This window comes from Chelmon rostratus, chromosome 12, assembly GCF_017976325.1.
Source record: "Chelmon rostratus isolate fCheRos1 chromosome 12, fCheRos1.pri, whole genome shotgun sequence".
Classification (NCBI taxonomy): Eukaryota; Metazoa; Chordata; class Actinopteri; order Chaetodontiformes; family Chaetodontidae; genus Chelmon; species Chelmon rostratus.
The window spans coordinates 14,979,582-14,995,483 of record NC_055669.1 but is presented as its reverse complement, the minus strand read 5'-3'; the positions used below and the strand labels follow the sequence as shown (position 1 = coordinate 14,995,483).

Below are 15,902 nucleotides of genomic sequence, written 5' to 3'. Positions count from 1 at the left end.
CTGGTACATCAGTTTGTAACTTAGCTTTCCTTTTGAATAGGTTGAATAAATATATAAAACCATTGTATTAGCACTTAAGTGAGACTTGCATTAGCAAGGCCATCTGTTATGTTATTTTCATTTTTGTCTTGAATTTGCTGTGTGTGTTAGATGTATAACAACATATCCATGTTCCATGTTTATATAAAAAATGCTATGCATTTTTTAAAATATGATGTCAAAACACAGCTTGAGTATATTTGCTAATATCCAGACTGTCTGAGAACTAATGAGCTGAAGTGAATTTTGCTGATTACCGACTAAATGAGAAAGTAGAAATAGATTTGGCTGTTTCACACTTATTTACTCTTACAAGGAGGCAGCGTGCATCACTGAGCAGCTAAATGTTTCCCGTCCTTCATTCTCGCCCTCTCTGTCTTTGTTTCTTAAAACCAGAGGCTTTACTTGCTGTAAATGCTACCACTCTGTCATTTAATTGGATCTCATGGCTGTTTGAGAAAATAAATAAAATAATATAGAAAGCTGGAGCCATTTGGTGCAATTCTAGTGAGGGCAATCTGGCTAGGTGGCTGCTCAATCACTTCCGCCCTGGGGCCGCCGTTTTATGTCCGCCAGTTGCCACCATGAAAGTAATTTGCCCAACTCTCATTACCTAGCAACTGGTCCGTCACCTGAGTGGCTTTTAATGTGAAAAGAGTCATTTGTTAGCTTCATGATGGGGTATATAGCAGAGGTGCAAGCTTCACACATGCACGCGTAAACTCATGTCCCCCTAGAGAATAAATCAGATTTATATAAAAAGCCCCCATTAGTCATCATAATTAAGAAGCTAGCCAGTTCCGATTTGTTTCATTTTAGGGGAACACATTAATACTGATGTGCACTGAGTTACCAGCTTATTGGGGACACTTGTGAAGTCGTTTTAATGTAAAACAATAGTGCAGAAACACATCCTGTTTATAAACTTAAAATGTTTAGTTTTTGCTGTGAGAGAGATGTGGATTCAATCCTATGATCATTTTGGAGGCAGTGTCATGTTAAACTGCAGTAAATTGAATGTTTTTTCTAATAATTTGTCCTCATGTACAAACCTGAGAGGGGAAGAATATTAGGAGACACCTTCAAATATAACGAATTTCAAAACAATATCACTACATTCTTCAAAATAACCATAGAGTTAAAGTTAGGACAGATTAGAGAGAAAGTTCACTTTCTTCAAGCATTGTTATAGGATTGATAATATTGTTCAAAGATCAAACGACTTTGTCTTAATCCTGTTATTGCTTCTTTTCCCTTTCCCTCCAGAAAGTGCCTCAGTACACGCTGATCATCCAGGCCACTGACATGGAGGGCAACCCCATGTACGGCCTGTCCAACACAGCCACTGCTGTCATCAGAGTCACTGACATTAATGACAATCCACCAGAGTTTACTGCTGAGACGGTAAGAAACAAACTCATATCTGAGACATCAGCACAGAAAACTTAGCCAAAGGAAAGCACCACAAGGACCCCCATTTCACCCCGTTGTGGATACATATGCGCTCAACCGTCAGTTCTGCTCACTTACCTAGTTCTGCTTGCCCAGCGTTTCCAAAGCCATGCAGATATACAAGTAGCCAGCCAAGTGTAAAGTGTTATATCCCCCTCCAAATGTTGACACATGCAACTAGGGGGGTGTCTGCCCGAGTGAAAGAGGCACTTACTGTGCTTGCGAATCACTGAAATTTGTAATGCTACCGTTGTGCTATCAGGGGAGGACAGGGAATGAGATGACCATGACGACATGATAAGTTACCTCAGATGTCTATTTACCCTAGATTGGTCCTGCTGTGCTGTGAGAGGCAGGGCTCGGTGTATTTTCTGCTGCCAAAGCAGTATCGCTAACAGCTCGCTGCTCTGTACGTTCATGGTTTATTCATGCAGTTTTTCGGTGAGGTGCCTGAAAACCGTGTGAATGTCATTGTGGCCAATCTGACGGTGACTGACAAGGACCAGCCCAACACGCCGGCTTGGAATGCTGTCTACAAAATCACCGGGGGTGACCCCACCGGCAGGTTCTCTGTGCCCACTGATCCAACCACTAACGAGGGCCTGGTGACGGTCGTCAAGGTAAGGCCTCCTCTTCAAACTCGACCCCTTTAATCCCTTGGAGATGCAGAGTGGATGCATGTATGCTATACTGTGAGGTTTGGGGGTGGAATGATATTAATATTAATGTTAATTAGATTAGATTAATTAGGTTAATATCTGTCAGTTACAATATTGTGAGAGTTTGTGTTTATAATACACGTTGAATTTGATATTAGTGAATAATATAAATAATCTTAAATGTTATGTTGCTTCCTGTTAATAAGCCAGCTATCCAGTCGTTTGAAGGATTGAAGCATTTTGTTTGGGACTCACAGTATACTAGTACAGATAAAATAAAAATCACTGCAGCAGATTTGCCACGTGTTTTTTTTTTTTTTTTACAATTACTTTGCTGACGATTATTTGATTGATTGATTACATTTATTTATGAATTATGAGACACAGAAAACTGCACTTTACACCAATGTACAATGGCTCTGGTTTTATAGCTGTGCTGAGTATGGACCATTGTTATCTGAGAACAGAAATATTTAGGAGCACACCCACTGATAATATTGTAGATATGATGCAGCTTGTGTTGTTCTACTCTGAGCTGTACTGGCAGCAGTCCTACCCTGCTGAATACATCACTACCAACATGAGTTAGAGGGAATGCATTTAGTAAATACCAAAAACATTATTTAGCATCACCTGCAGTTTGTTCCTAATCTTAGCTGTCAAACCGCTGTGCCAAGCAGAACATGCATAATCGAAATGGCACAGTATCAATAATGACACAAGAAGTTTCTGAACAGAAAAGCTTTGTTCTGCAATAAACTACTTGTGTTTGTTGGCACACTTGGATGATATTTTAGCAGCAACGGATTCACAGCAGAGTTTGAGCAGACGGCAATAATAATGGGTTTAGTGTGGTGTATAAATTCAAATTCTTAACACATAATTAAAGCACAATTTTAAATTTCAGAGCACATTTCAACTTATCTTGATTGGCAGCTCTACTGCTGCTGTGTATCCTTCAACTGACCACACAAGGATACAGTCTCTTTATCTCATCTTGCTGTCTATTGTGAGCTTTCACAATAAGGTTTTTCAGGCAAGAGGAAGAAAAGCTTTCATTATTTTAGTTGCTCTCTCACCAGTCTTAGATTACCAAAAATATAATGTGATTTCCTTTTGTTTATTTATCCTGCATTTTGATGGGTGACTTGCTTTCTGTGTACTCTTTCTTTGCTGTTTTCCAGCCTATCGACTATGAAATTAGTAGGACATATGTGCTGACAGTGGAAGCGAGGAATGAGGTGCCCCTGGCCAGAGGCATCCACTCTCCTCGTCAGTCCACCGCCACTGTCTCCATCAGAGTGATAGATGTCAACGAAAGTCCATACTTCGAGCCCAACCCCAAACTCATTAAACTGGAGGAGGGAATGATGCCTGAGTCCACGCTGACCACCTTCACTGCACAGGACCCTGATCGCTTCATGCAGCAAACCATCAGGTAGATATTACAGGGAAAAGGAGGAGGTTGAGTGCTGTCTGATTGAAATGTTCATACCTCCAAGGGTATGAAGTCTAGTTCACAGATATGGAGAATTTTAAGAATTCCTCCACCCTTTAAAATTAGCTTCAATGTCTGTTCTCCCTTAAACATCCAGCACAGACGTTTACTTTGCATGGTTTATCACACATTTACCTAGAATAATTGGTATCAACACAGCAATGTGAATGCTGGTTGGTTTATCACTGATTGGGTTAGAAATTTAAGATGACTTGCATCCTGACCACTTTCTGCATCACTCCTGCTCAAATAACAGTATGCAGCCAGCATGCCTCCATCCCATTCTTGTTGAACAAGCCCTCGCATCATCAGACGTCTTGCCTCACAGCTGTTTGGCCACGGAAGAGTTTATCTGCCTGAAAACACTCCATGTGAAATAAGCTCGCTTTGTAATTCCACGGTTTGTCCTACAAAACTAAACCTCTGTTTTTCTTCCCTCAGATACTCCAAACTCTTTGATCCAGCCAACTGGCTAAGGATTGACCCAAGCACTGGTCGTATCACGACAATTGCCATTTTGGACAGAGAGTCACCCTTTGTGAAGAACAGTTTGTACAATGCGACGTTCCTGGCTTCTGACAGTGGTATGTAACCATTCAAGTGGCACTACAGTTGCCAAAAATACTTTATTGAGCTCCTGTGATGCACCGGTTACATGGTCTAGGTGTTTTAGCTAGGCTGTTACGCAAGCACTCTAGTCCAGGCCATTATTGTTAGAGCATTCAGGAGGAGATAATGCTGCATTTTCAGAAGGAAGCCTAACAGAGTTCTAGTGTACCCTACCCCTCAAAGGTCAATTTTCCACTTAGCATCACCCAGACTCCCTCTGTGATGTTTTTTCACCTGAAGCCTGTATAGGAAAAAAAAAAGAAAAGAAAATCTCAGTTTCAGCCACAAAGACATCTTCCGTGCTCGAAGGTCAACCTTGTACCAGGCACTTGGCATGTCTGGAACGCTGACCACCTCAGTTGAGGGTTAATGTGCTAGCAATCCCAGAACCATCCAGCATGTGGATATATTCACCTCTTCCCTGCACTGGTGGGATTTACCTCTGTTCAGGTTTACCCTGTTCTGTGGGGCATAGCTTAGGCCAATAGGCTTAAAAACTCTACCAATAAAGAGGTTTCTCAGCATTAATGGGTCAGGATTGGATGACTAGCTCCTTTGAGCGTGGCCTGAATGGTAAAAAAGCCTCTTAGCTGAGTGAATACATAGAGGAGCCTGAGAGGAGCGACAGTGGGCTCTGTTTGTCTGCTTTAGTATTCCCATCCCGTGTCCTTCGTCAGGAAGACGTTCTCCAGGCGCACGCAAATACACACACACGCACACACACACACACAACCCAAAATGTTCTGATATCTCTCTCTTTCGGTCTGCCTCCTCACTTGAGATTAGATTCTCAGATCAGTATGCCGTTTGGATGGGTCTTCTCCCACTCGAGTAAATAGCTGTTTAGAGTATCTTATTACCGTATGAGACCCAAAGAATAAACTCCATACTTTACTTTTCTCTGCTGACTACATAATGACTGCAAAATGAGAGATAGCATTTCAATAGTATATACGCCTATCATATGCAAATTTGTAAAAAAAATAAAAAAAAATAAAAAAAAATCACTTTTCCCATAAATATTTATGTGCTGAGTGTGTCCTTTTTATAACTCATGTAGGTGTGCCTCAAGCAAGTGGCACAGGTACTCTCCAGATCTACCTGCTGGATATCAACGACAACGCTCCCAAAGTGTTCCCTCAGGAGGCAGAGATATGTGAAAAGCCAGAGCCAAATGCCATCAATATCACCGCGCTCGATGGAGACCTGAACCCCAACGCTGGGCCGTTTGCCTTTGAGTTAGCCCACCGACCTTCTGATGTTAGGAGAAACTGGACCATTACAAGAATCAGTGGTAAGGCACAGACTACACTCAAAATTGCACATCAGTTAGACTCATATAATATACTAAAATGTAATATACTAATCCTCCCTTGGCACTGATGTAGAGTTTTGGCCTTCATTTCTATTTGTCATTGAAAAACAAAAAAGTGAAGATGACCTTTTCCAACATTTTTCAGTTAATGGTCTTTAATAATTCCAAAGAAAACTGTAAAACGTATTATATTCAGTAGTCTGTTTGGTAATTAAGACTTTGATCTGTGATCCCTCTGAGCAACACTTGTGCAAATGTGTCAGTAACACACTGCAGAGGGGTCAGGCAGTGCCGGAACAGCCACTATAATACTACATTAACATTACCAAACAGTCATTAATTGTTTATGCTAATTTGAACGAAAGAAAAGGAAGAGTAGAATTTGTTGTTTGTTAGCTAATAGACAGCGTGAGTCAAAAAGAAGTGAATATATCTTAATAGGATAATGGCATTTGGATTATCGCTACTGGGAATTTCGCCTAAGCAGCATTATCAAAAGGTATTCAGTAAATTTATAAGCTCCAAATCTAAATCCTGACCATGTTTTGGATTAGATATGCTGATGCAACTTCCAGGTATGAATTTATGCTGCTTATTTGTGGTAATAGGAGTGTAATCGCACTGTGAACACAGTCTATGCAAGCAACTATTCAGAATCTGATTTAATCCCCCCTGAAAGGCTCCTCTGATAAAGAAACATGATGTTACTTTAGTTTTAAGCACATTGAGCAACTTCATTTCTGGTCTCTCTACTTCATATGTATTTGCTCTGACGAGGAGCCGCCGTGGATCACTTACTCACTCATTCTGTCTTTTCTCCTCAGGTGACTATGCTCAGGTGAGCCTGAAGATAGGCTTCCTTGAAAGTGGTATCTATGAGATCCCCATCATAATCACAGACTCAGGCAACCTGCCCATGTCCAACACCTCCTATCTGCGGATTAAAGTGTGCCAGTGTGACATCAATGGAGACTGCACTGACCAGCAACACATCATGGCTGCCGGCCTGGGCACTGGTGCCATCATCGCCATCCTCCTCTGCATCATCATCCTCCTCAGTGAGTGTCTCAGTGCCTCTCTCATACAGCACATCACACAGACACACGCACGGATTATAAAGAGAGCTAAACATTATCCGAGATACCACTAGATTACTGTAGGATTACCAAAAAGATAGCCTTGATCAGGCCCACATCCAAGCTCTAAAACATTGGATCCGATTACCCTTGTACGAAAATATGTGAGTTATTATGTTTTTGTAATGTGAGATCTCTCTCACTGCTCGTCTATCAGTTCTCGTGCTGCTGTTTGTGGTGTGGATGAAGCGCCGCGATAAAGAACGCCAGGCCAAGCAACTCCTCATCGACCCAGAGGATGATGTGAGAGACAACATCCTCAAGTATGATGAGGAAGGTGGTGGAGAAGAGGATCAGGTATGAATGAAAGTGTAGACTCTCATTTTTATCAGTGTCCTGCATTAACACACATTATTTTGTCAGTTTTGGTTATTTTGCATCGAAAAAATTATTTCTGTCAAATTAGCTCTGGTTCTTGAACAGGCTTCAATCAGGATTCTTGGAAACTCGGTGCTATCTAGCAAACCAGCCCACCAGTACCACCAGTTTTGAGTGGAACCATTGTTATCATAGTTGCATCATCAGAAGGCGGATTGCATTGATTAGCTTGTTTTATTACATAGTGTCCGCATGCTTTTTAAATTATTAGTAATGTTTTGCTTTCAGCAGGGAAAATCGTATTGGTACAATTTTCCAAACTCCCAGCACTGCATACCATGGAGCTGCACGGTGTTTTTGAAAGGGTGACATAAGGCGAGCGTGTGGAGAAACATTCAGGTCACATCTACAGTATGCAGCAGCAAATTCTGTAAAACTGAAGCAACCTAAGGACAAAGAGGACCAGGAATCTTTCTGCAAGCGTACAAGCTCCTACAGTGCCTTCTTTCTAGTGTCAGTCCTTCTCTGCTCCAAGACATTTCACAGTCATTCACAACGAGGAGCAAGGCAGTTTTCATTGTAAACTGGAAATAGTACCCCTCTTCCCAAAAAGGGCTGGGAATTGAACTGTGGAATCAATAAGGCAAACACATTTTGATCCAATCAGTTCTGGAAATATTGGAAGTGTTTCCTCAGCTGGAACTGGTTCCTGCTTCACAATCCTGACACACACACATACAATGGAAATGCAGTGCCACAGGCGTCAATAATGTCACATCTCTTTATCCCCCTGCACTGATCACGCACACACAGACACAAATTCAATTGTCCTAATGACCCCTTGTTAGCAGAAGGGAACCATTTCATAAAAAAGGAAGTATTATACCAAATGGGCTATTTTCTTGCTACTGGCTGAAGTGCTCCGGTGGCTTAGGTATAGCAGAGACGAGCAGGAGACCCCGGTCTGACCCAGCACAGTGCCAAATTAGCCTCAGAGACTTGTAATTGGTAAGCTGATGTCATTTGGAGATAGACATCTGTTGTGACACAATAATGAAGCTCTGTCTAAGGTAACAATATGACTGGAAAGCCATTACAGCCAGTGATTAGGCAGGAGGGAGCGCACCCACTTGTGCATTCTCTTCCTCACTTTCACACACTCATCCATAACAAAATGCACGAACTTGTGGACCAGAACATGTTGAAAAGGAAACACGATATAACGCCCCTCAAAGGCAAACGAGCGGGTGCAGCAATTTATTGAGGGGAAAACAAGCTTCCATTTTGAGTGGCACAGAGGAGGGCAGGACGCCAGGAGAAAATGGTCTTGTCTGTGGAATCGAGAGAGTCAGTGTTGGGTAAAAAATGGCCCTTACTTTCCCAGCGATGTGGTCTTTATAATGCCCACCTCTGTTCTCCCTATCTCCTGCTGGGGAGGAAATTGAAGTGTCAGACCATTGGGCACTTTCAGAGTATATGATTTTGGTTGCTGCTGCTGTTGCCCTGGTTTGTATTGGTTTGTGAGACACTCATTTCATCAAAGGCAGACAGCTGATCAGGCCCCGCTCCCCGGACATGGAAAAAAGAATGCAGAAAATAATAGCAAATTGAGAAGTTGTTGTGCAGAGGTTACCAGGTGAAAAAAATAGAATGTAAGACAAGGATGAGTCATCCGCTTCTCAAGATGACCTCCGAAGAATTTGATGCACATTAACCATAAACAGTGTGGCTTTGGAGGCATGCTTTGAAAAGCGTTTTGATTTGTTTTTCAATCTCATGCAGTAAGTGAGACAAAACAAATCAGACCCGTTTACACAGAGAGTGCCTCATTTGTTTGTCACTAGAGATAAAAGCAAGTTTAATATGCTAGTGGAACCGCAACATCTGTAATTTATCTCAGGATAATTCCAGTTTATTGCAAATTGGGTCTTATTTCTGCACTTTGGGCATTATTTCAATTATTGTCACATAGTACAGAATGATGCAATTGCTAAGATTTGGCATCGATCAGTTACAAGCCCAACAGAACAAGAAACACTAATGATCATATTTAATTGGCGTAGTTTGAAATATTGAGAAATAAGTTGCAGGGAGTTTGATGATATGGTTAAATATGAAGCTTAACTCGGTTTAACTAAGCACAATCAATGGAAAAAATGGGAAACAGCTCACCTGGCTTTGTCCAAATGTAACAAAACCTATTCATTGTTTTTGTGCTAAGCTAAGCTAACCAGCGGCTGTCCACCGGCTTTTATTGAACAGACAAACATGAGAGTGGTATCAATTTTTTCATTCATTGTTCAGCAAGAAAGCATGTAAGTAAATTTCCCAAAATATTGAATTTACTGCTGCATTTAAGTCAGATTATTTAAACCACATTAATTGGTAAAGCAAGAAGTGATATTGATGTCCATAGATACATCTCTATATAGATATAGACCTCTGTAGATGTTTTTAAAGGACAGTTTGGGTCATGATTGAACTGTTCTTCTCTGTATTCCTCCAGATAACTTTGACTTGCCTCGGGTTTATTTAAAAGTCATCTGACTGCCTGTGTTTCTTGCCCCGTTGGAATTATTTTTAGTGATGTTGCTGCTTCCCAGCCTCCACAGTTAACCCTCATATTGACTTCCCATCTACTATATGATATGCAAACACTTGAAAACGGGTCAAAATTGACCCGAAGACAATAGGAGGGTTAAATAAGTGTGTACAATGTCAGCATTAGCAGTAGAAATTATGGCAAAAACTATTAAAGTAATAAACTCAGTTATGTTATAAATTGCTCAGCTATGCCTCACAAGGCTTAGCGATGCTGAGTATGAATGTGGGTCATGAGTGCCGGGGGCAGCCATTTCGTCAGGCCAGTGTAGGTGTGAGCCGTCAATTCCCTGGAGGGAGCTGGTATGTCATTAGACCTTCCTGCTTAGTTCAGCCGTTATACAGCTCTGTTGCAATTGCTGTGCCCAACTCCTGACCCCTCCGCTGTGTGACCTCAGAGAAGGTCGAAAAGGAGTCAGTCTGAAGTGGACCCGAAGATGATGGATGGCGTTATTGCGTGACGTGCGTTCTGCAGCTAGCGCAAGGGGTTACTGTTGTTCCCCGTGAAATCAAATTACACATGAATAATCAATGTGTTTGTTTTAGATTTGAGATGATACTTATTAGTGTGGAGTTGAGTAGGTGTTTGTCAAGTGCCTGGGTTGTGTTTGTATATCTGGGTTGTTTGTGCATCATCACAGGGTTTATATTTATGCTCATGTTTATTTTTACATTGGAGTGTCTGCAGCCTTTTTTTAAATTTCTTCTGGGAGTGAGCGTGCATGAGTATGTGTGCGTGTGTGTAGGTACATGTGCAACTGAGCAAAGACAATTTTGAAGGGGGATATTAGAGATAGATGGATTACCGAAAGTCTTCTAAAGAGGGACAATCCATCATGCACGCTTATTAGGCACACACCCTGATTCTCAAATGGCATTTTCTCTATCATATCTGCTGTCACCGCGATACCATCCCGTCATTCAGCTCAGCTCTGCTCTTCACCTCAGTTGCTGTTTCTCTCCTAACTCCTTTTCTCTCTCCACTCTTTCTCCTCCTCCTTCCCTGCCCATGACTTTGCACAAACTGCGAGCCATTCAGGTTGCCTTGGTAATGTTAATAGGATTAGCAATGGCTTATGCATATCCACCATCCCGTGTCTGGGCATTGATTAGAGCAAAACAGTCGCCTGCACATCCTTCCTGCAGCACGCTGCACAAGTACAAACACTCTGCAGCGTATGATGTGGTCCTCAGCTTGGACCCCCTCAGTGCTGGCTCTTTTAATGTGTCAAATTGTCCCTGGGCTTGTGCTTCACAGACAAGAAGATTAAAGTTTCCCTTGTGTTCCCTCAACTCTTCCCGCTGCATTCGAACTTTAAAATCTTCTCCACTCAGTTGAACTTCTCTTCCTCTGTGCAGCACAGGATGTGTTTACCTATTTAAATAATCACACTCAGTTTGGGGTCTCGTCACGCTGCTCTGCTAACTCCCATCTGTCTATGTGTTCCCCAGGATTACGACCTGAGTCAGCTGCAGCAGCCGGACACGATAGAGCCTGATGCCATCAAGCCGGTGGGGATCCGCCGTCTAGACGAGAGACCCCTCCACCCTGAGCCACAGTACCCCATGAGGTCAGCAGCACCCCACCCTGGCGACATCGGAGACTTCATCAATGAGGTAAACGCACCATCCAGCAACAGCGCCAAAACATGCAGAGTTATTGCAAAAACTGAGACTGTTGTGTAGTGAAATCAAACTCCAGGAGGATCAGTGCTGTCACAAAGTTTGAATTTCATTTTCAAGCTGAATGACTTTCTTATAATCAACTTGTATCTAAATAAACAATTTGGTTCATGTGACTCAGTATCAAGCAGTTGTGCACCGCCTTGTTTTGGGAGAAAAAAAATACTTCAAATTGAATCAATTATTATTCGAATTGTTTTCATCTTTTCCCAGCAGAAGGTAGAAACTTTTCTCATCTACCATATATCCGCTCAGACATGCATAAAGTCCAAAAAGTACATGACACTAACTCACTTAGATATAATTGTTTTTCTCCTCGCTTTCCGCCAAAGTAGAGTTATAGATGTGTCAGCATAGACATGGAAGATGAGAAAAGCAATACATTGGCTTTCTATCGGAGTGCACTGTTCAGAGTGCCCTCGTTTGCCTGAGGCCATCATTGACTCCAGCATGAAGGGAGAATGTAAAATGAAAAGAGCAGTCATGTATTTTTCACAAGCTCCAACAGACAAGAGTTTCACAGCATTACAAATGGAGTTCTCTCCTAGTTTTTGGATGGCGCCCATGTTTTTAGATTAGAACTTGCTCTTTCAGCTCCACTCCCCGACCATCTATCTCTCAGATCCCTTAACCCAGGCACCACTCATTTTCACTCACGGCGCGTCTCATGAATACACCTAATACACTTGTCGTAACAGCTGATTTTGAGTGGAATTTAATGTTTTGCACTCGCAACGAAGAGCAGTTTCACAATGCACCATCCTTCATCAGACTCGTCATTTTAATATTCTCACAAGGCCTCCGAGACGTTTCAAGTCTGACCCAGAAAACGCTCACTGCAACCAGGCAATGTTGGATCTGTTTTTAGTCTCAGGTTTGACTGTCGCTAAAGCTCAGTCATGGTAGCTCCAGCGCTCATAGGAGCTGGAACCTGACCCAGCTGATAAGGGCTAGCTGCCAGAGTAGTACGTAGACAGAGAGGGGTGGGGGAGGGAAAAGGGGGTCTGATCTCCATCCCGTAATGTGCACACGCTCCGGGAGACTGTGGCCCTTAATTAAATTGGAGGGGCAAAAAAATTTAGGTTTAACATAAGGACTTTAACCTCACAGTCTGACAAACAAACGTCTGTTAGTCGGCTCCTGGTCTGTTCCCACAGAGGGGGGGTAACACTAGATACGTGACCCCTGTTGGTCCCAGGTGGACACAGCGCCACATAGCCAAAGTGACTGCATTTGTTTTGCATAGTGCCTCATTTCAGCCTAGGCAGGGTTGTCTCTGAATAGAAATACCAGTGGGTTTTATTACGCATCTCTCTCTTTTGTTATCTGTGGAACAGACTGACTCCAAACAGTGAAGAGAGTTCACCATTTCACTGAGAGTCGTGATTGTCTCCTGCACACACGACTCAGTTAAAATGAAATTACGGGGCTGAGTTCTGTGATTGACTAACCTTATGAAACTGCCAGTGGGGTTTTGGTTGTAGATGGAAGGGGGCTATAACCACCAGAGCGATAATGGTTGTAATTGTAATGAACGATCCATCTGTCATATTTCCCACCAAATTATCAGCACCACAGCCCTGAGCAAATACTTAACGGAGGCTAACAAGTGGAAAATAATCGCCAAGTGCGCAGGCACTTTAATTCAATCCATCTTTTTATTTGAGAGCATTTCACCGCTATAATGGCAGCATGGAGGAAACTATAAATCTTCGACAAGTTCCCAATGAGCTGAGGTCTCGTTTCTCAGTGTTATGTTGCTCCACTTCCATTAATTCATTTATTATTTGTTGGGTACCTCAGTTGTGGCGGTAAGAGGGAAAAACCAGGCTTGGATCCAACGTGGTTCATGGCCAAAGCACATCTCAACTCTTAGATTAGCAATCCATCAAGTCTCCTGAGTCCCGTTAGGGAACGGGGCTGGAAATCAATAACAATCCATAAGGACCTCTCAAGACGCTATGAGGATTTCTAGGAATGTCGAGCACAATCTTCAAAACACAGCCACCCGCAAGAGTACCATGAGCCTCAAGATAACATGGAGAGACACGCATGCGTGGCAAACACTCTCATGCTCCTCTCTTCTCTGCCTCAGTTGAGCTCGGCGCTTACTGCTAATGTTTTTCGGCAGAAGTCTGATAAGTATATATTAAACTTACTGCTATCTGCTGCAGATCACAGATGACAAAGTATCAGTGCCAGAGTTGTACTGCCCATCGAAGGCCCTTGAAGAGAGAAGGGCGGGCTACACAGGGGTCAGTGGGGGAAGTGGAGATGATTCCAGACATCTGAGGCTGCTGGTCGTGCTCAGTCTTGGCTTTTGATCAAGCAGCAGATAATCCTTCATCCCAGAAACATCAGGAGAGTCCCGACCGAAACACAGAGGAAACTCTCAGGAACACTAGAGCCTGATTAATCTTATTTCCTGAACAAGCGGAGGTTGAACCACTGACTGGTTTTAGGATAGATTAGCCTGTTTGTGTGCAGCAGTAGGGGGGAGGGAGTTGTGTTGATGTGGGCTGCCTCCTTATTGCAGACAGTGCCGGTGTGCAGACGTGGCTTAATCTTCTCATCTAACTGTGGTTTTATTTCCCTCTGTAAAGGGACTGAAGGCAGCAGACAACGACCCCACCGCTCCTCCCTACGACTCCCTGCTAGTGTTCGACTATGAGGGCAGCGGCTCCACAGCTGGCTCCCTAAGCTCCCTCAACTCCTCCAGCAGCGGGGGCGACCAGGACTACGATTACCTCAACGACTGGGGCCCTCGCTTTAGAAAACTGGCAGACATGTACGGTGGAAGTGATGACTAGGACACACAGCCACTCCTCGAAGGATGAAAAGATGAGAGAAAAAAAATGAAGAAAAGGAAAGATTTCTTGTTGATGGACATGGACAGCTTCTGATATTCCCTGAGAGATGGAACTGTGACAGAAAAGAAACAAAAAAAAAAAAACATTGATTCAGAAATTTTTTTCAAAAACAACCAACCTAGGCTTATCGTTGTAGTCTACGCATACATATGCTTGTTGAAAGCTTAGGCATAGGCTGTGGTCCAGTTATGGAAGATGTGGGAGGGAACACTGGTGGACTGTCACCACTTGGATTGTTGGTATTGAATGCGCTCAGTTACACTTGAATTTCACAGTACAGAAGCACTGGGATATAATGTGCCTTTTTGTACATTTTTTTGGATCTAAATGATTAGTTTTATGTTCAAGGCTTTAATGGTACTGACTTTTGGAGTGATTTCAAACAAAGTATGTTACACTCTGGTATGCTTCTACATGCTTTTTTTCTTTGGTTATACAATGCTCCTGTTTGTTGAAGATTATTTAAATAAACTACAAAGATGAAGAAATGAAGGATCATCTCTGTTAGCTTGGATGGAAAGAAAAACAATTAAGAGCAGCACTGTACAGTATGCTAGACTTCTAGACTTTTTTCACTAAAAAATTAAAATTATGCAGCTGGTTGCAAATAAAGGGAGTTATGAATCATACTTTTGTAGCAGATTTTTTTTCTTTTTTTTCTGAAGTGATGTAGTGTTTTGCAAAAACAACAAAAAAACTGTTTTGGTCTAATCTATGTACACTTCATTTGCCTTAGTCATCATCTGATATTTTCAAGTTTTACTTCACTGTAAAAAGATGTGTGTACATAATGTTTTTTTTCTTTATCTTTTTCTTTTGATGTAGTATATGAAGAAGTGCAAAAAGTTCCAAACTTGTAAATGTTTGATTTGGACTACAAATTCAAGTTTTTTGCATGTTTTTATCTTTTCATGACAACAAAAATGAAAAATGTTGTTTCCCAAATTTATTTACAAAGTGAAAAAAAAAATAAAAATCTGGGTGACATTAAATGTGTAGAAGTTAAGAGAGTTTTTTGTATAAAACATGAAAAAAAAACATTGATAAAAATTGAAAAGTAGTGATATTGTCAGCACAACTGTTGAATTTGTACCAAAAAGGGGGGTGGGGTGGGATGACATGCTAGGCACTAATTACTGAATCAGCTTTAAGACTGGAAAAGGTTTTGGACTTAAGCCTTGTGGATAACCATGTGTACTGGAAAACAAATTATACATCTCTGACCCCAACCATCCAAATAAAATGCTAATTTTGGAGCTAAAAACTGCCTCTTTATTTATTTGTTTTTACTCAGCATTGTTGCAGAGGCTTAATTAGATTGCGAATTGTGCAATCTATCTCAAAGGACAATAGCCATAAAAAAATAATTCATTGTACAATTTTTTCCAGAGGGGAGAATAAATAATTTATACTCTTATTCACTTTATTTGTTGTTTGCACACATTGTGTATAAGCAACATGCTTCAGGCCCACACAAGTCCATAGATAAGTATTGTGGCTTGCAAACTAAGAAGTAAACAATAAGCTCATTCTGTAACACTGTGTGTGCTCCTAAGCCAAGTCAAGGTCAGAAGCTTGTGGAGATGTCGGATCCATCCAGCACCTGTCGGCTGTCAGGGATTCGCACTGTAAAGCACTGTAGGTCAAACTGGACTTGACCTCAAAATGAAGAATGCCTCCAAAAACTGCCCTTAGGGACTCTGCATGTGTCTGTGCTGGGGA

The 15,902-nt window shown here is 41.9% G+C and overlaps 1 protein-coding gene across 1 annotated transcript in view; it reads left to right on the top strand.

The window, feature by feature from the left end:
* cdh2 (cadherin 2, type 1, N-cadherin (neuronal)) overlaps positions 1-15,430 on the top strand; it is a 58,566-nt gene extending 43,136 nt beyond the window's left edge. The window contains exons 8-16 of the mRNA XM_041948427.1: positions 1,306-1,443; positions 1,926-2,111; positions 3,335-3,588; positions 4,090-4,232; positions 5,318-5,551; positions 6,397-6,630; positions 6,866-7,005; positions 11,080-11,244; positions 13,914-15,430. Coding sequence (XP_041804361.1) covers positions 1,306-1,443; positions 1,926-2,111; positions 3,335-3,588; positions 4,090-4,232; positions 5,318-5,551; positions 6,397-6,630; positions 6,866-7,005; positions 11,080-11,244; positions 13,914-14,120 — 1,701 coding nt within the window. The 3' untranslated portion in view covers positions 14,121-15,430. The remainder of the gene's footprint in view (positions 1-1,305; positions 1,444-1,925; positions 2,112-3,334; positions 3,589-4,089; positions 4,233-5,317; positions 5,552-6,396; positions 6,631-6,865; positions 7,006-11,079; positions 11,245-13,913) is intronic.
* The last annotated feature ends 472 nt before the right edge of the window (positions 15,431-15,902 follow it).